Source organism: Nelusetta ayraudi, unplaced genomic scaffold, assembly GCF_046127955.1.
Source record: "Nelusetta ayraudi isolate G7.1 ecotype Tasmania unplaced genomic scaffold, CSIRO-AGI_Nayr_v1 ptg000090l, whole genome shotgun sequence".
Taxonomy (NCBI): domain Eukaryota; kingdom Metazoa; phylum Chordata; class Actinopteri; order Tetraodontiformes; family Monacanthidae; genus Nelusetta; species Nelusetta ayraudi.
In genome coordinates this window covers 2,612,875-2,633,051 of record NW_027466140.1, presented here as the reverse complement: position 1 = coordinate 2,633,051, position 20,177 = coordinate 2,612,875, and the positions used below count along the sequence as shown (strand labels likewise).

The 20,177-nt window shown below is 43.3% G+C and overlaps 1 protein-coding gene across 1 annotated transcript; it reads left to right on the top strand.

The window, feature by feature from the left end:
- The first annotated feature begins 783 nt into the window (after positions 1 to 783).
- slc16a2 (solute carrier family 16 member 2) lies at positions 784 to 17,132 on the top strand. Its single transcript, XM_076046363.1, has 6 exons — positions 784 to 1,328; positions 7,045 to 7,189; positions 7,796 to 8,294; positions 9,862 to 10,005; positions 10,985 to 11,213; positions 12,130 to 17,132. Exons 1-6 carry the CDS (start codon positions 896 to 898, stop codon positions 12,369 to 12,371), a joined length of 1,692 nt encoding a protein of 563 aa, XP_075902478.1. The 5' UTR covers positions 784 to 895; the 3' UTR covers positions 12,372 to 17,132.
- The last annotated feature ends 3,045 nt before the right edge of the window (positions 17,133 to 20,177 follow it).

The window sequence follows — 20,177 nt, the reverse complement described above, 5'->3', positions numbered from 1 at the left end:
TTCATTAAATCGATTTTTCATTAAATTGAAGCATTACACGTTTATTTCGACAACTCGAACGGTCGCTTTTGAATCTTTCAAAGCATCTGTCGCAGTCCCATAGCATGCCTACGTCACGCTCAAGGAGACGTATCTCGCTTTACGGAAAAGACGTGTTTTCTCAGATTCACGTACACATAAAGTATCGCGACCTGACACCAGCGTCCGCCGACCGCCCTCCGACGGCATCGAGGAGGCGTGGCAGAGCCGTTGAATGACGGCCGTGGATCCGTTGACGCCGCGGAGCCGAGAGACGACCTGACGGACGGACCTATTGACCGCATTCGTGCGGCGCCAAGACATCAGTTGAGAACGCGGATCCGGCGGCGAGTCGATCCCGTTTTGCGTCCGTTGAATGTTACGTACCGCGCGTCGACTGCGTAACATGACGAGACCGTGTCGGTGCCGCCGAGCAGAGGCTGCGTTAGGTGGATGGCTCTTGTTTGGCAGCGAGCAGGCAAGCAGACAAAAGTAAATACACGGTTGTTGTTGTTGTTGTTTTTTTTTAATCAATTCATTATCTCTCGAGTGCTGCCTGGCACGAGAGCTCGCATTCAAATGAGCTTTAGGCGGCGCTTGCAGATCGTGGGGGGGAAAAGGGCGAGCTCCGAGCCCAGAATGACATGTTCGTTCGCTTCGCTCGCTGAAGAAGTTGACGCTCAGACTCGGGCGAGCGGCAACGCATAGTGTCTATTTTTTTTTTTTTTTTTTTTTTTTTGGGGGGGGGGGGACGGGGACGGGGACAGATAGCCAATCGAATCTGTTATTCAAATCGCCCCCTCTTATGTCAGTGACCTATATCTCACGCATGTTCGGCTCCCCGCACTAACCACTCCGGCAGAGCAGAGCAGACAGTATGGGGATCAACGGGTTGTCAGACAGCCAAGCGCAGGCGTCCGACGGAGTTTCCCGGACGGAAGAGCAGCCCGCCGCGGGTTCACCGATGGAGCAGGAGGATGCTCCTCGCGACGTGGACGAGAACGAGCGCGACCGGGCGGCGGGAGCCGACCCCGCGACGCCGAGGGAGGACAGCGAAGAACAGCTGATCGAGGTCGGGTGCAAGCCGCCCCTGCCCCCGGCTTCCGAGCCCGAGGTGAGGGTCCAGGGGGAGGCGGCGCACGGAGGGGGATTCGTCCCGCCCGAAGGAGGATACGGCTGGCTGGTGGTGTTGGCGGCCACCTGGTGCAACGGCTCCATATTCGGCATCCAGAACTCTTTCGGCATCATGCACCGGATGCTGGTGCTCGAGCACGCCGACCCAGACGACAAGACGTCACAGTTTAAAGTGGGTGAGTAGCAGCAGACTGTCTGCAAAGGTTGGAGCTCAGCCGTCACAGTTCGATGACTGGCAGACAGAGGCCCCCGTCTTTGATCGCCAAACGGCCTCGGCATATCGTCAACAAGTTGATACAATCAAGAAGTTGATTGAATTTGGACTGACCGAATCGTAGCCGTCTTGAGTTTTAGTGTTGGTAAATAAATCAGGAGAGGGCACTCCTGCCAATGCCATGAGCAAGTGTTGGCTCTGACTTAATTCCCCTGTTATTACCGTTCAGTACGCGCATGCACTACGTGATTAATTGAGTAAGCCAAGAAACCGCTAGGGAATAAATATCTTTCTTAAAAAACAAAAACAAAAAACAAAACGTGATCTCGACGCAACATGTACACAGAACATTAACACAGATTACTTTGAATCTTGCAATCAGACTCCTCTAATGCACCATTTAATTCTACTTTTTTTTAAAGCACAGAACAGTCCCAAAGCATGCAGGACAGACTCCGCCCACATATACCCTTTCAAAAAAACCATGTCGCAATATCTTTGAGGATTAAAAGTTAAAAACAAACTACCTGTGACAGGGTCCCCACCCCAGCGATGTGAATGCAACAGTTTGTGAGAGTCGAGGGCTACAGTGCACTGTAGATCGAATCCAGTTATTGCTTACGTTCCTCTCTTTTCCCCCCACACATGCAGAGAGAGCTTTGCCAGTGTTAAACAATTTCCAAATGGCCTCTACAGTCGCTACAGTAGCATCTGACACTGGCATAAATTCATCCCAGTGCGTCTCATAAGGCCCCCTTGACAGAGTCAATTTCCAGTCAGAGGTAATATATTTTCGTTCTCTTGCCCCAGGCGTGTGAATATCATGCAGATGTTGGAGAGCACCATGTGACCCAACAAAGTTGTTGCAAAATAAAATAAAAACCATGAAAACATAAATCATTTGATACATGATTACACAACTTGTTTTCTCCCCCCCCCCTCTTGATAGTTGTGAAACAACACAGCCATATATAGTATATAATTAGAAGAAGCACACAATCGTCAACTTCCTGGAATTGATGCTTTTTTTGTGTCACCATAAAGCCACCATTGATTACTTATTCTGAACCCAATTTTGCGTCCTCTCTCAGTCGCCGTGCCTCTTCCTGAGTCTTTTTGTCGAAATGTTTTGCCTTTGGCTGTCCTAAATGTGCAAGTCTTGCATGCGAAAGTTGCTTTGATTTTTTTTGATCCAGTCTCACAGCATGATGTAGGAATACCTCTCAATACGAAACTTTAGCGATGCTGCCGTAAAGGCACGAAAAATTCTGGTCTTGTTGTGAGCAGGTTGAGTGGATGTGTTTGTGAAGTTGCTGTTAACTGTATTGAGAACTGTTGACTGAGTCAGTAATTTCTTCCTCAGACTCCCTGCTCGGTTTTAAAGAAAATTGTTTTTCAAAGTGGGGCTTTGAAAGTAAATTAGTTATTTTTTTCATTTTCACCTGCTGCGCTCAGGTCTGCAAGCACCAGCTGAAGTTTAATTAATATGTGGAGAGTTATTATGCTCGCAAGACTTTTTTCTGGACCCCCTTCAAACCTCGCAATCCAACCCAGGTATACGGATAGTAAAATAACATGTTGGAACTTGTTTGTTGGAGCTGTACATTTTTAAGAGTGAAATTAATTATTTTCCAACTCCTGACAACCTGTTCCTGGTTTTGGGTGACGGTGAGCTGTTAAACTTTTATTACTTACACAAGCAGTTGCTACTGTGTCTCTACTCTGTTGGTCATTCAGCTTGGTCTGCGTTACATTTTTGTCCTCAATTGTTCTTTGAACTGTATTCTGTTGTTCTCACATGCAAAAGGATTAAGCCTGTGCCGAGTTCGGGCCTCCCCCTCCCCAGCTTAAGAGCGGAACAGGAGCAGCTTAACTGTAAAGCTCACAGATGCTGGGGCTGTTTTTGAACAACCCTTCAGTGAGAGAACATTTTTCCAACCTTACGTTTTCATTTGGGAACTTCTCGTAGGACGTTTGCAAATGTAATAACTTATTAATAACTTTAGATGATAGAATTTACTTAAAGAGAGCAGACAAAGAGAAAGAGAGAGCGATGAGGCAATAAAAGACTGAGATCTCAGTCCAAGTTGAGTTTTCCTCACACGAAGGGTATGTACTATAGTTGAGGGGGTCAGTTGTGAACAACATTTACTGGCCAAAGAGAGGAAATAAGGTAGAAGTAAACCTTTTATTAGTTACAGATGTTGCTATTCTGCTCACATCTTACGAAACGTCAACGTCAAGTTTCATTTCCCAGCAGTAAGGAATCGCTCGCATGTCAAGGTGTTTATGGTAGTGCGGAGGAGCCAGTGCTGCATTCTTTTGAAGCCAAAAACAAAAATCTTGGTGCTTTTACAATCAGCGGGTTTCCAGATCCCGGTGGGCTCAGTGTTATTGGACGTGAGTGAACAAAAAAGTTGAAGCTGCAGACGGCAGTATGGTGGAATGCTTGTGTAGGTGCAAGCGATTCATTCCCCTTTGATCATCATTCTTGCATATGACAGGCCCTATAAATCACCCCCATTATAAAATAGATTGGTGGAACTGATGTGATGAAACATTGAAAGCAAGAATGATATTTGAACAATAATAGTAATAATAATAAGACAAAAACATCTTAATTAGTAGTGCTGATTTTTGGGATGAGCCAGAGCTAAATTGAAGGCTGTACACACACTGCCAAGTCACATACTGTGCTGTAGTTTAATGCGGCGCACCTTGCTGGCTGCAGTAATCTTTGAGGGGCTGTGAGAACAAAAAGAAGAGTTTCTGTCGTTATGGTTTTCTGGCCAAAATTGTTGTAAGTCTATTGTGTTGATGTGGCAGCCAGCCATCATTGTATATTGAAGAATTGTATGTTATTTTGACAAATAGCCCTTATGTTTTATGGATTTGACGGTGGTGAAACTCGTTGCCTGCCTCTAAACACACCAGCATCTCTGGAAATATCACACAGGCATTTCTGACATTCCACTGGACGGGGGATTGGGTTTTGCTAGGAACCAGATGAAGATGTGCCCTTGCACTTGTAAGGAGGAGTAAGAACGGGCTTAAGATCAAGTCTAGTTGCTAATAGTTTTTTGTTTTTACTTCCAAACAGTTCAATCAATTCAATAAACTCAGAAAATCCAGGACGAAACCAGACAACTTTTGTGCAGAGAGAGTCACTTTGTGGGAGAATTTAATTGTGATGATGGAAACAAGTTTTCCTCGCTCGCTCTGCAAAATGTCTCGATCGCACAATCACACTTCCTTTTGAATTATTGATGTTGCTGTTTGCACACAGTTAATGTTGGCAACTCTGGGAAGCACAGCATCGGGACAGAGAGCGTCTTGTCTGGAGTTTCCGGTTGTTACGGACCTCCTCTGCGGCACAATTATTTATTGTGTAAATGATACGTCTTGACCCAAAGAGTACATATTAAGAAACTGTGACTTAAAGGGCTTTACTTTATTACTGATTTTACTGTTTCACTGTGTTTGTCTGATAATGAAGAACACAATTTACAGTTTGTAATGTTTAATGACTTTAATGCGTTCATTGACATACTAATAATAAAAAGTAATAAAACCCCCACAAACCCATACAAACAGATCAGTGCCAAATTTATCTAATATTTCCTTCTAATTATATTTTGTTTGCTTTCATGAGTTTTTTTTCCTTCAGAATTTCCCTCCTGGCCATCATTTTGGCAGTGGAGCAGCGGTCGCAGTTTCCCACATATGTGATTAAATGTGCGACGTTGCATCCGAAAATTTGCCAGCCACTGTTGATACGAAAATAAAGTCGTCACCACTCTGTCCCACCAGTCGTTACTCCTCGTTCGGATCCATACGAGCTGTAGTAGAGTTAAAACGAGTGACTTGATATAGTCCGCAACAGGAAGTTGATTCTTATTCGCTGTCATGTAAAACTCGCCGTGGTTTTGCGCTTTACTGCCCCCAGTCGTTAAAAACGGAAATGACGCATGTTGCATTTGCATAGGTTCGGCAGGGGGGGGGTGTGATGCGATCACAAATGGCACACTCGAGACACATGTTAATGGCTAAGTGCGAACAGATGCTGCGAGATCCGTTCTCGTGATCCAATCCCCCAAAACAGTTACAAGTGACCAAGTGAAAACAGGGCCAAAGACACTTCAAGCTAAGGCACATTGCAGATTGAGGAATTGCATGCTTAGCTGTATACCTTTAAAAAAAAACAAGCAACAAGAACATCAAAAACAGGATGTTTTGGATGTTTTGGATGATTTGCTCTATTTTTCTTTTATCTTCACTAATATTTGATTTTATTTTCTGTTAAGCACCTTGAGTTGCAAGCCTTTGTATGAAAGGTGCTATATAAATAAAATTTGATTGATTGATTGATTTATTGATGTGGTGCATTATGTTAAGTTTAACCTCTGAAACCAAGACTTGATATTTAGTTGACATTTAGTGGTAAAGCTGATGTGTCACATTTATCGATGGGAATTTTTTTTTTTTTTATAAGAGTCTTGGAACTGATTCCCACAAAGCTGTGTCACCTAAAGCTCAACCACCAGTGTAGACTTTACCTTTGGTCCCCAGAGACGTGGCCCAGACATTTGTTTGTTTGCACTTCAGGGAATGCGGTGTCTCTGTTGGATCATTTGGCCTGGTTATGTTTTAACAGTGGATGGACATTACACCACAGGCCAGGTCTGTCCACTTTGATCCACTTTTTGATCTACTTTAATCGCCATGAGAGATCTTATAGAATGCTTCTGTTGTGTGGGATGTAAGAAGAGACTCCCAAGAAGGGGGGTTACATAAATTCATGTAAATAACTAATCTCATCAGGTGGTAGAAGATCACACACGCTTAGCAGAGCCCCCGCGCGTTTAACCTTTACATACAAGGAAGCAGAATTCAAGACTTAGTGCGTGCTAACCCTAATGCCATGCAAGTCTATGGGGTCAAAAGTCAGCTTTGTCCTAGAGACGTGGGGCCACTTGCAGGTTCATCGGGATCCCTCAAGACACAGCCACGTCAAATTTGGGGCTTCTAGCCCATGAGGAACCCCGAAACCCTAGCCCTAATTCCAGCAGTAATTCCAGCCTTATCGCTAACCCTAATGCCATGCAAGTCTATGGGGTCAAAAGTCAACCTTGTCCTAGAGAAATGGGACCACTTGCAGGTTCATCGGGATCCATCAAGACACAGCCACGTCAAATTTGGGGCTTCTAGCCCCAAAGTTGGGGTGAGGGGGGGCATGAAAAACTTTCTTCTTCCAAGGTGGTGCGTGACAGAGAAAGTTTGAGAACCACTGACAGTTGATGCATGGAGTTTTGTTACAGTTACTGCTTATCGTAGTAACTAACCCAGGTGTGTAGATTGTTTAACCTCTGGCTGGTTGCCAGTCTATTTCCATATGTTCCAAATATATGCTTTCAGGGTGGGGCCAAAAATAAACAGAAGATATGTTTGTCATTGCTCTTTGTCAAGTGTTTGAGTGCTCTGGGTTATGGCAGTCCATGGGTTCATGAATGAGTTGGCTTGATTTCCTGCTCTTCTCTGTGAATTTGAAACTGTAACACGTTGGTGTCACCGGGTTCGTCTACACAACCCGGCAGAACGAGTTTCCGTGGATTACCCTTATAACCTTTACAAGAACATTTCCACTTGCCTCTGACTGTAAATTCTTTATTCCTCCGCAGCTTGGGTCGGGGCTCTGGCCATGGGCATGATCTTCTTCTGTTCGCCAGTGGTCAGCATGTTCACCGACCGCTTCGGCTGTCGGAAGACGGCAGTCGGTGGGGCGGTGCTGGCTTTCGTAGGGCTGCTCAGCACAGGGTTCGCTAAGTAAGTGTTAAAAAAAAAATTACTTGTCCAAGTCCCACTTTGTGTTGTACCATTTTAATTTCTGGCAGAGCGTTTCCCAATGTTTGGGTACTCTGTATCAAGAGTGAAGATTAAAAGTGATCTTTTGCACATGGCTAAAAGGCCGGGAAAACAGCACATGCTTGACTTGCATGTGCTGCTGAAAGTAAACGTGTGGTTTATTTTTTGTAACCACAAAAAACAGTAAGTGTTTTCATTAGTTCTTTCACAGATTTTTTAAATACCTGACATGTTTTGACTGCAACCTGCAGTCTTCCTCAGAGGCGTCCTATGGCAGATGTGACATCATCGGGTCGGTCACGCCCACGGGAAGAACACCTCTTAAATGACAAGTCACAAAATCAAGTGGGAGACAAAATCAACATTCTTGAGTCAGTTTTGTTCTCAGTAACAGAGGTTCACCACACATATCTTTGTCATATTTTAAAGGAGAAGGCATAAATTATGTTATAGGCAGACATCCAACACAACAAATGTGTTCAACTTTGTTTTTAATTAATCCACCACAGAAGAAAACAAACACTTAAAATCCTAATGTCTTACCACCTTTGTTTGTTCAAACTGCAGGTCGCTAGGCCTCCGCTATTTTACCTACGGCATACTATTTGGCTGCGGCTCCTCCTTCGCCTTCCAACCCTCGCTGGTCATTCTGGGCCACTACTTCCGCCAGCGCCTGGGCCTGGCCAACGGCGTGGTGACAGCCGGGGCCAGCCTCTTCTCAATGGTTCTGCCAGTTCTCCTGGATAAGGTGGTGGAACCTCTGGGCCTTGCTAGGACCTTTCAGATCCTCAGTATCTTTATGCTGGTCCAGGCTTTTCTGGCACTGACATTCAAACCTTTGATGCCTGCTGGAGTAGGCATGGGGCCCCATAGTATGGGTCCTTGTCCTGACAATCCTCAAAACCAAACTGGGACCACTGGGCCGGCTGGAAGCAAGTGGAGCCGCTTCTTGACGGGAGTGAGGAAGTTCTTCAACCTGCGTGTTTTTTACATCGTGACCTACCGGGTGTGGGCGTGTGGAGTGGCAACGGCTGTATTTGGCTACTTTGTGCCGTATATCCATCTGGTAAGATGATCCATGAGCATGCTTGATTTTTTTACTTCCCCATCTTTGTCTTTAAATAATCCGTCCATCTCTTACCTTACCTTACCTTACCTTACCTTATTAGTGATGGTGATGAACAACACATCATCAACATAGAAAAAAATGCGACCAACCTCAGCCTTTTCTCATAAGAATATGTAGATATTTGCTTTTTTGCTTTTGTTTTGAAATTCGGGAACCAAAGCTGTGATCTGGGAGGGAGGGACTCGCCTCAGACAGAGACATCCAACAATAACAAAGAAATACAGAGGCTAATGCTAGTGCTGTGGGGGTTGTCGCATTCCTTTTAATCGTTGGGGAAATGAAAACACAATACCCCTACTGTTTATTGCCAAATGAAAAGGAGACAAGAAGTAAGACAGACAGATGCAATGAAACTAGCGTTGCATAATAACTACAAACTAACCCTAGTCCTTAGCTAACCAGTGGACCTAACTATTGTTGACCACACTAACTACCACTGTCCAACGTGGCTAAATGCTTATTAACACGTCTGTTGACTGACTGCTGAAACTTAATTGATCAGATGGATTAACACTAGTGCCAACTTGCTACAATAACTAACAATTTGTCAATATATTCAGTAGCATGTATTTATACCAAGAAATTAAAAGTACATTTCTTTTTTTTCAGTTTGGTTCAGGTTTAGTTTGTCAGCCAACTGGTTGCCAATGGGTGAAATTGGTTTACTTTGCATTCCACTGCTGTTTGGCTGCTGAGTCCTAATCTGACTCCCTTTAGAAGAGTGCATGTAAAAATTAGGAAAACACTAACAATAAAAAGCACTGAATGTTCCTTCAATTCAAGAGCATGACAAATACCAAGCTATTTTGCCTGCTGTGACACTTTGAGTTTCAAACTCAGAGAAGCATTACACTTTTAACCTGTTGGCTACTTTGTGGTGTGAAGTACCAAAGGATGGGGACGCGGTGTAAAGTTGTGTGTGGTTATTCTCCCTCTATCCAGATGTCGGATGTTCCAGCTTTGGCCTCCCTTGGCCATGGCTGTTGTTTCAGGCCCAGGTCCAGATGTAAACACAGCCCCGGCCTTTGTATTGACTCGTCCACCTCAGGAAACCTCTCCTATATGGCCCCTCTGTATCCCTAAATATGCCTATCCTATTGCCATTGATGAACGTAGGCCTCTTCAAAGCAGAGCAAATATTTCAGCTCTTTCATGAAAGGCTTCAGAGGGCCGTTCAGTGTTTTGAATCTGATTCGGGAGGTCGGCGCTGATGGGGAGTGGCCGGATCTGACCTATATGTGTTGGGTCTCCCTGTCTTGCTGTTTCAGGGGTCTTTTAGATTAAGTGTTTTGCGGGTAGACAATTCCCACATTCCATTGCCTCCATGCCTTTTTTCTATTGCGGTGATCCTTGACCTCTCGGGGAGGATTCATGAAAAATGACTGCATTACTTAACTGTCCCTTTTTCATATCTTTTTGTCCGATAGATTCTTGAGTCATATTGAACTGTTTAAAATATACTACCCAGCTGCGTGCCTGAATGTCTGTCTTTCCCCTATTCCAGATAAACTTTGTGAACGAGCAGTTCAAGGACAACAAAAAGGAATGGGTTCTCCTGGTGTGCATAGGGGCTTCTTCAGGAGTGGGTCGTCTTGCTTTTGGCAAGATTGGAGACCTCATCCCGGGCCTTAAAAAGATCTACATGCAGGTGAGGGAATGGAGGGGTTTGCATATTTAAAGGCTCAAACGTGCCAATTGAAGGTGGTATGTGGGCAAGCATGCCCATTAAATATTAAAACGCAAAGAAGAAAAATCTTTATGTAACCATACTACAATCTTTTACTACAGAAACACTGCTAGATAGACACATTTGTGACCATGCCATAGCCTGTGACGTGCAGATATTTCAAAATAAAAGTCTGCAGTTTAGAATGACATCAGAGCAAATAAAGGAAATAACACAAGATTAATCATTACCATACACACATATACAGACATTGTCATTACGAGTATGTGTAACTCAGTCCTTTAACCATTTATTGTTCTGCAAATAAAAATAGGACTTGGGCCATAATAATTTTGCACAAGCTCAATATAGATTTTTTTTTTTTTTTTTATCATATTAGTCCTTCAAGATTTCAGTCCTGTTTTGACACTAAAGAAACAGTCTCGTGTTTCTCTTTTACGCCGCTATGCTGAAAGCGCTGCATATTTTGGGTTCTCTCAGCTTAGTCAAGTAAATTAAAACAGCAACACTCACCCTCGCTCTACTTCTGCCACATTTGCCCAGAAAATCAGCCTTCAGTTAAACAAACAAAACACCAATATGTGTTGTGTGGCTGTGTGTGCCTGTCTAAATAATTTTAAAAAATCTTCAGTCAGTGGTCTTCAGTGGTTACTTTTTAAACAAGAACGTTGTTGTTGAGGTTTTGGTTTAAGTGCTACTGAGGGGCTTCAGAGTTCATCTCTGGGTACAAGCAGAAAAGGCGTCTCAACATTCCTGCTACTAAAAGTGGTCGAGAAAAGCATGTGCTCGGAGCACTTGCTGCAGCGCTGCACTGGCAGGAGGCCAGGCAGCAGTGGCGCTTTCAAAAAAAAAAAGAAAAAAAAAGAAAAGAAAGGGCAACAGCAACTCAGAAGTTGTGTGTCTTTACCGTGTGCTTCACGACCGCTGATCTCCCTCGCAGGTGGTGTCCTTCATGGTTCTGGGCCTGATGTCCGTGCTGATCCCTCAGTGCACCAAGTTTGAGTGGCTGGTGGTCGTGTGCGCCTTCCTGGGCCTGTGCGACGGCTGCTTCCTCAGCATGATGGCCCCCATAGCGTTCGAGCTGGTTGGACCCATGCAGGCTTCGCAGGCCATCGGCTACCTGCTGGGCCTCATGGCCGTTCCCATGACAGCAGGTCCCCCCATTGCTGGTGAGAAGAAGCTCCCGTGTCGCTCAAGCCCTGTCTCTTTTAATTCAATTATGGACGGCGATGCAGGATTTTGTCAATAGAAATTCTTTTAATAGAATAGACCCAATAAAGGGAGTTTAGAGAGCGCTTAGCTGCATGGCGGGGTGATTGTGAAAGAAATTGTGTTTTAGAGCTCTTGGGCGTCAGGCCAAGCAGTTTCTAGGGATTTCATTTCCAGGAATGAAAAACAAACTAAATAGCAGTTCCCTTTATGACTGTTCCAACTTGCTTATTTTTTCCTCTGCATTGTCCACCCTCCACGGGAGCGTGTAAGAGTATGAAGGGAAAGACCTCACACAGATGACGCAGATTCTAACCTCTGTTCTCCTGCCACTTTCTATTTTTGAAAATCTTTATTAAAATCATGTTCTGATATTTGTTTTCATCCCACCCCTATTTTTCATTTGACAAAAAAAATCCTCAATTGATCTCGAGGTATCTCAGTTTATGGAAGAGGATTAGGGCCACAAGAAGAGAAAATAATTAAGAGAGAAATTTCCAATTTGAGAATAAAGTTGAAATTTTGAGATTAAAGTCAAAATTTTGAGAATAAAGTTGACATAAAAATGACAAACTTTTGTGAATAAAATCGAAATATGTCAATGTGAAGTACGTGAAGTAACTTTTTTTTTTACGTCGACCTTTTTCACAATATTTTGACTTCATTCATGACATTTCAACTTAAAACTCGAAATGAAAACTTAAATAAATAAAAATCTGGATCCAGACTAATGTTATTAGAAAACACTGACAAATACAACTTGAGATCCTTAAGGAGAAGAACCGTGTCTACTTCATGACTTTAAATGTTACTGACCAGCACTATACAGTATTTACCCCCAAGATGAACCTCTTCAATGCCTCCTTTCTCGCCCAGGTCTACTCCGTGATTACTTTGGGAACTACACAGTGGCCTTCACCCTGGCTGGGGTCCCTCCTTTCGTGGGCGGTCTGATGCTCTTCTCCGTGCCCCTGATCCATCGCCGTGTACAGCGGGCTCAGGCCGAGGAGATGTCGGCCACTGCCCACATGCTGCCGCCGCAGCCGGCGAGCGAGCCCAAGTGCTGCTCCAACGGTGACATCCTGCCTGGTTACACTGACATAGAGACACACATCTAATTTGCACCGTCCAAAGGTTGCACACTGAACAATCAATTCTGTCCGATGGCGGTTCGTGCGTGGGTGTGCGTCTGTCAGTGTGTTAGTGTGTACACTAGGAAGAATGTAAACACTTGCCGCCTCTCCCCACCCCCGTCCTCCCCCAGTATAAATGTCTTTATTTCTTTTTGCTTACTCAAAGGGATTCGGCCCACCAGCATCTTTTAATTCGTCCTTTGGTCGCTCGTCGCTCAGCCAGAGCTGGTAAACGGTGGATTTTTCCCACTGGCTGACCCTGAAGCGTCGTCCTCCGTGGGGCCTCTTCGACTGTTGTTTTTGTTTGTCGGTTGAAAGGAAAGGAACTGAAACGGATGCTGGCCAGCATCAAAGAGCGTGAAAAGGAGGGAGGAAGGATGAGGAGTAAAACATGTGCAACTGGAAGGTGGTCGTAGTCTGTGGGGACTTGGTGCAGTGACGCATGCCTCCGAGAGGTGTTTAGAGATCTTCAACTGGCAGTGTTAGCTTTGTCTCATTAATCTCTGACTATCCCACCAGGATGCACCACACCGCCAGGTTTTATTGTTTTGATAATGTGAAAAAAAACAACATATTGTTCTAAGATTCCACAAGAAATCTTGTAGGAGGCATTCACAATGACAATTAATGAAGGGACACATTCCTGCTTTCTCTACACAGTACCTCAGTGATCTAGTGTTTTGTTTTTTAGCAGGTTTTTCTTAGCGAAGCTAAACAATCTCATCTTGAATCTGCAAAATGTCACAGAAAGACAGACAATTTTTTGGTTGTCTTATTTTTTCTGGTCTGCCGGCTGATCCCTTCAGAGTGACCTCACTTGTCCTCAACTCAGTCGTTCACCGACCTCAAACCGAGGGTCCAATAAGTTCAGCAAACAGCCAACCTGCCAGCGCTGAGGACAGACGTGGGATTGTGGTAACTGGCGACACTGCTGTTTCACATCCCCACGAACTGTGATGTCGCGTTGCTTCCAATCCAGGTCATCATGTGCAGCCGTCGTGGCCGGCCAGCGGTGGGTGATCTTCAGGACAGGCTGGGGAGTTAGCGCAACCTAACGCTAGAACAGCTGGTACAAAGTCTTTCTGTGAGTCTTCACGGCCTTAAATCTCAACCTGTGATCAAACTCTGCATATTTTGTGGTCAGTTTTAACTGACCTGAAGTTTGAGCAGGGTGCTCCGTTCATTTTTGCATGATCTGTGTTTGTCACAGTGTTGCAAAGCAGTATCACATCCGTTCACAAGCGTTATAGACACACTGTAAACTCATCTCGGTAAGAAGAGTTGGGAACATCAACGAGTTGTGCGTCGCAGCGCGCAAAACACGTTCGTGTTCATGTTTTCTCATTACACATAGGACCTCTGCTCTGGACTGCAACGACTAAAGATGCTAAGAGGCGTCTTCATGGAGTACGTCAGATTGGTTATTTTACCGCTGAGCTCTGTGGCGTCTCACGAGGACACAGAGCTCATTTTCTAGTCAGGTTTCATCAATATTTGGGACCTTTTTTCCCTCCTGCTCTTGTTGACGAACAGCAGGAGCAGCAGATTCCGCATAGCTGGGCAGCAGAGGGGAGCACTGGTCCACAGCCAGGAGGTAAATGCTCTGGTGCTCAGGCGGTTTGCCACTCTGTTCCTTCTCCTCACACAGTCCTCATCCTGTCTCGGTGTTACAGCCTCATTAGTGTCGCTTACCTCGGCACAGAGTCTCGTGTTTGTTGGTCGTTGGACAAAAAGTTAGGAATCATGAACCGTTATAATCCTCAAATAATCCTCTCAATCCTCATAAATCCACTGGGACCTTTGGACATTTTCTCTTTTGTCTCAAGCGCCGCTGTTACCTGGAGTGGCTTGCTGCCAAGTTGCCAAACTTGTTTTCCTCAAAAACCTCATTAGTGTCTGTCGACACACTGCAGTCGGGGTGTCATGAGTTCGTGTTTCGCGTCTCTTTTTTTTCAGTTTTGGCATTTCTGCTGCCCGTTACCTCTACCCGCTCACTTTGACTCACTATTCCGTCTCTGTCTGGAGAAATGATGTTACTTCTGTGGGGTCTGGCATTAAGGATTTATAAACCATATAATGGTTTAAGCATGTTTTTTTTTTAACAGCTTATAATACCACAACAACAAAAGGCAAAAATAAAACAATCTTGATGGCGGAGATCCCACATGGCCGTCCAGCCAAAAAAAAAAAATCTCTTCATCGTTTAACTAACCAATTAGTCATGGCTCCCCATTCCATTAACTCCAGGTTAGTTAACAGCAAAAATCATTGTTCATGTTTTTTGGATATTAAGGTTGCATACGATGCGTCTCAGAAAACATCATTCAACATGCACAGCCCACATCTCGTAACTGTTGACTGATGTGTCTTATTAAGAGATTTCTATTCAGACAATTTTTGTACAATATTTTGCTGCTTTGCACAGCGCTAGCTTTAAAGTCTATTTCTGCTTCACAGAAGGAAAAAAAAAAAAAAAAACGACTGGTGAGAGTTCCAGTCCAAGTTGCTCTAGTTTATTGGTAAACTCAACGCCCGTGTTACCCAGTCTGTTTCATTAATGTGTAAATGAAAAGACAGACTGGCGCTGAACAGCAGCTGAGAAGAGCTGGCAGGGCTTCTATGCACATGAAATACACGTGTCAATGAAACCATGATATTTTTTTTCAATTAGCACAATTTTATTTTGTTTTTAAATAGTGAAGTGATTTTATTGTTTAATTACATGTATCACAACTTGTTAGGTGTTAACATGTGACTGCTTTTCCTCTCAAAAGATGTTGTTTTGTAAAATATCCAAGAAGCTTGGAAGAAAAGTGATGCCTATGTGTCGCGGCAGGTGTACAAACAAATTTGTCTAATGGTTACTGAACAGATTTAGTAAAGCAGAGGCAGAAAAGCTGTAGAACCGCCTGCGTGGCTTGTGAAGCCAATTATTCATCTCCTAAATGATTGAGTCATTAGTTACTTTTATTTATTTCTTTTTTTTAAATCGTTGCTTCTCAGTTCTCTTTGTTTTCTTTCCACTCAGTATTTGATTTCTTCTTCGGGCTCAGTTTCTGCTAAAAAGCAGCAAAGCTCTCTGTCATTTTCATTATTCTTCAAGCGAAAAGCTTGCTGTCTTACTTTGCTTTGCATTATAGTTTTATTTGTTGATGTCTTGTAAAAATTCGACTATTCTGAAGTCTTGAAGGCACAGTGAAGAGGATGAATGCTTGCAGTGTGGTCTACTTCCTGTGACTGCTCTACCCTCTAAACATGTTTATCTAAATAATAAATGTTTGCATTTGGCTTCTAAAGCTTTCAAATGAAGAGCCTGCTTGCTAAAAGCTACTGTATGCTAAAAGCTACTGTAGAAACACTTAACTTAATTTTTTTTCTACATCACCATTTAATTTACATTGTTTTTATATAATTAAAATTCTACAAGCCATGTATGGGCTTTTTGCTGCTTAATCTATGAGTTGAAAATGGGAAAATCATTTTTTTATATTTGCTTTTCTTTTTCGCTTCCTGATGTCTGCCTGCTACCCTGTGAAGGCAGGTCAGAGCTGCAGAGGTGCAGCTGGGCTGGCGCGCAAAGAAGCACATAACATCAACACAAAAACACAGAGTTCAGAACTGAATTCAAAGAATTTCAAGTGTCAAAAAAAACTTGACAAAAAAAACCGACTTAACCAATACTATTTTAATAATGATGGAGGCTCTGGCGACGTTTTCTATTCCACAGAACCACTCTGGAGTTTCACAGAGGTGGAGAATACCGCCCAATGGAAGTCTGTTGTGGCCAAGAACTCCAACTGAAAAAGGAAGGCATAACGTAATGTGTCTTAACCGCTGATGTGCAATCGCGCTATGGTCCGGTCGAGCAGTCCAATTTGACTCATAAGCTGTGGTCTTATACAAAATATTCATGGTAGCCTTTCCGGCAGCAGTGACTTTTATTGGCAAAGTCTGACAGGGTGCGGTGCTAACTTGCCGTACTTGAGAGATCTGGATGTGAGGTGGCCACAGTGGACTGTTTAAAATACAGCATTAACTTTAACATTTTGCGACATACTGAGTGAGGTGTGTTGGAGTACCTGAGGACACTGAGTGGAGTTCTCTCGCAGAATGGTTGTGTGGATTAGAGAGTGTCCCCAGAGCCTTTGCAGAGATCTGGGTGACATTTTAAGTTTGTTTGAACTAAACTAATAAACGAAGAAACTTATTGACTGAATTTAAAGTAAACTGAAAACCACTGATTCAGCCAGGCATCATGTGATCTCTGTTTTAGTACCAATTTGTTAGAGAGCAGCTTGAATAATCTTCAACACCTGGTTGATGCAGTGCTGGGCAGTCAGAGCTGAGTCACTCCAGCACTGAATAAACGACGGCCGCTGGACTGACATGCGTCCAGATTTCTGTTGCAATGAGCTCGTTCTCTGCCCCACCCCACTGCCCTCTGCCTCGGCCAACCGTTGGACTGTTTACCCCCTGCATTGAACAAACTGGGAAACATTAACCATGGGGTGGGGGGAGTCTCTTCTGCACTGTCCTGTATCATCAAAGTCTCTGAGATTTTGTGTGAATAAATGTCTTATTTTTTCCTGTCTCTCTTGAAAACATGTATTATGTACTGCTGTTCACATGATGTAACATATGCAAACATTGAAAACTGGTTATACTGTGCTGTAAATGTGCGACAGGACACAAATTCACAAAATGCAGTTTTTAAATAAAAGATTCAGTGGATTGGAACAAAGAAAATTTCTATTTCTGCTTTCGGAGGTTAATGTAGTGTTAACGGCTTTACAGTTACAGTTGACAGTTGCACTTAGATAATTGAGTAAGAAAAGTGGACATGCTTTCAAGACATTGCTAAAGTCATTGATCACACACAAGGTGCTTTTTTTTATTGCATGGGGTGTTAAAGGTCCTATATTACCCACATTTTTCAAAAATGTTTTTCTCGTAATTCTGGACTGTAGTGGATTAGCCTCAAACAATTATTTACCCAGGAAACCATCCCTGGACAACAACATTCAGCCCACTGTTGACAGCCTCCTGCAAAAATGCTTGGTTTCAGAAACTACCATATGTTTGCAAAGAAACTATAAAAATAAGACATCTGGCGAGGGGTGTTGTGAATAACTGAGAAGAGGCATCACTGAGGCACTAGTACCCTTTCTGACATCACTAAGGGTAAATTTCCTGACCTTTAATTTGTAGAAACCTTTTGAAAAGTTGAAGAAGAAGAAAAAGAAGCAAAGGATGAACTTCAACCTAATTTCAGGGACAGACGAGAGACACAGGACAACATTAGTGACTGGTGAATTTTCATAATATGGGACCTTTAAATAAAGCTGAATAAATCTAGCAATTTGAAAACTGCATTTTGTACATCACATGTTTTCTTTTGTCGAACTGAAACATTATAAAGTGAGAAGAAGGAATAAAAATTCCAAGGGGTCATGCAAGAATTTATGGCATTCTTTCTTGGGATTCGTCCATCCGTCTAGTTTCCAGGGCAACACTTGGCCCTCCTGCCTTACATTTTTGTGTACACCGTGAAGGTCTGCTTGTGTCTGACCTGCACTGAGGTTACTGCAGTAAAAGCTTTATGTTCTCTCCTTCTTTTGCAGCTGTCAGTCTCTCCTCTGTCTCTCCTCCAGACTCAGAATATGGCTTTTCTGTGTTGACAGGCAGCCATTTCACTGTGTTTTAGTGAAGCCAGTGACATAGAAGCATAAAATCTAAAAGTAAGTTGTACTGCTAGAGCAAAAAAATGAGGATTCATGTAACTTGTGTTTCTGTCAAAGAAATTCGGAATCTATTAAGGGGCACATTTTTATATTAAATCAACAATAAAGCTTTAATATATATATATATATGTATATGTACGTATATGTGTGTATATATATTTGTATATGTATGTATATGTGTGTGTATATATATATATATATATATATATATATATATATTTGTATATGTATGTATATGTGTGTGTATATATATATATATATATATATATATATATATATATATATATATATATATATATATATATATATATATGTATAAAACAAATAACAACAACCAGCTCACGCTACTGCCGCCTCACTCTTTTGTCGTCTGTGTGCTTTCAATCCTCGACTGCTCTACTTTCATGCAGGGTTACCGTAGACGTACGGTCATGTGAGATCAAGAGAATAATCCCCTTCACAAAGACTTAACGGCTGCACGATGAACAGCCAGAACATAAAAAAAAAACCCACACCACTTTGCTGATTTAATATCTCAACACAATGTTCTTTAGGTTTTGTTATATCTAATCTGATGACTGACCTGCCCTGTTTACAGAAATCATTTGTCACCAAAATGAACACTGCAGCCGCTCAGGCTTTGATTCATAAGCAGACTGTTGCTCTCACAGCTGCTTATAGGCCGAGAACATCTTTAAATGTGTCTTTATCTGCCTCCCTGTTATTGTTCATGTGATCCTCTATATTTAACTTTGCCCGCTGCTGTCACTCTCATGGATAACGATGTGTCACGGATGGAAGCTCGCTCATTAAGAGCGGAGAGTGCTTCCTCCAAACATGACTCCAGCTGTCCAAGCGTTCAGAAATAACCGCAGCCTTGAAATCGAATGCATATGATTCTTATAGAGGGCGGAAGAAAAACAGGACATATTCTGAATCGAGCAAATAAGATACGGCGGTGTGCTTTGTGCATCTTCCACCGCCACCGCAGCTCCTGGCCTGCAGCGGTGAATGCGGCCTCATTATCTCCACAGCAACGTGTGCTACTCATTCAGGCTTTCAGTCCTCGCCAGACGTACCCGTTCGCCTCATTTAACCTCAAATGTCTCAGCGCCAGTCCTGCAGGATCGCGGGGGTCACGCTTCACTTGATCAGTCCCAGGCAGCAGAGTTCGTTCTGTACGAACAGGGAGCCATTGTGCACAAGTAGTCGAGCAGAGGGACTATTCTTTTGTGCAGTGTGTCTGTGCATAGGGCCCAGACAACACACTCTCATTCACAAACAAGTCTTGATGGGATTAATGATGGTGCTTGACATTTGAAGTGAACCGCAACTCTCCTCACCCTTCATATTACTTCTGCAAGGTTTTGACACTGACTGAGCCCATCAAACATGCACCTTCTAAATATATTTCTGAAGTCATTAGCCGGAGGTGGGAGTGCATCAAGGATCAGCTCTGAACTCCTTGTTCACTCTTGTGATTGGCAAGGTGACAAATGAGGTTAGACACAAATCTCCGTAAATAATGATGTTTGCAGATGACATTGCGATCTGCAGTGAGACCATGAAGCTGGTGCAAGATCGACTAGGTTAGAGGTATGTAGGCACTGGAGTCAAGTGAGTGAGTAGATGATGAAGTTGTAACGAGGAGGCAGGAGGACTAGAGGAAGAGCAAAGAGGAGATGTATGGATGTAGTGAAAGAGGTCAGGAAGTTAGTAGGTGTGACCAATGAGGATGGAAAGGATTAGACGGAGGCAGATGATTGGCTGTGGCCACCCTTGAAGAGAAGGGCCCATGAGAAAAGAATAAACACAGTATGTTATTACATTTATATGTATAAATGTAGACGCCTTTTAAAACAAGCCTGCTTATTACAGTGGATGAAATCTGAGCTGCGTCAGCTATACGAAAAACTGAAGGCTGACGGTGTTGTCAATTTCCATATTGCCACGGTGTCTTTAAAAACAATCAGTCATAAAAGCCTTAGTACTGTGTGCAACTCTTTGGAATGTCCAGCAGGGGACCCCACCCTCCATTCCCATTTCTGCA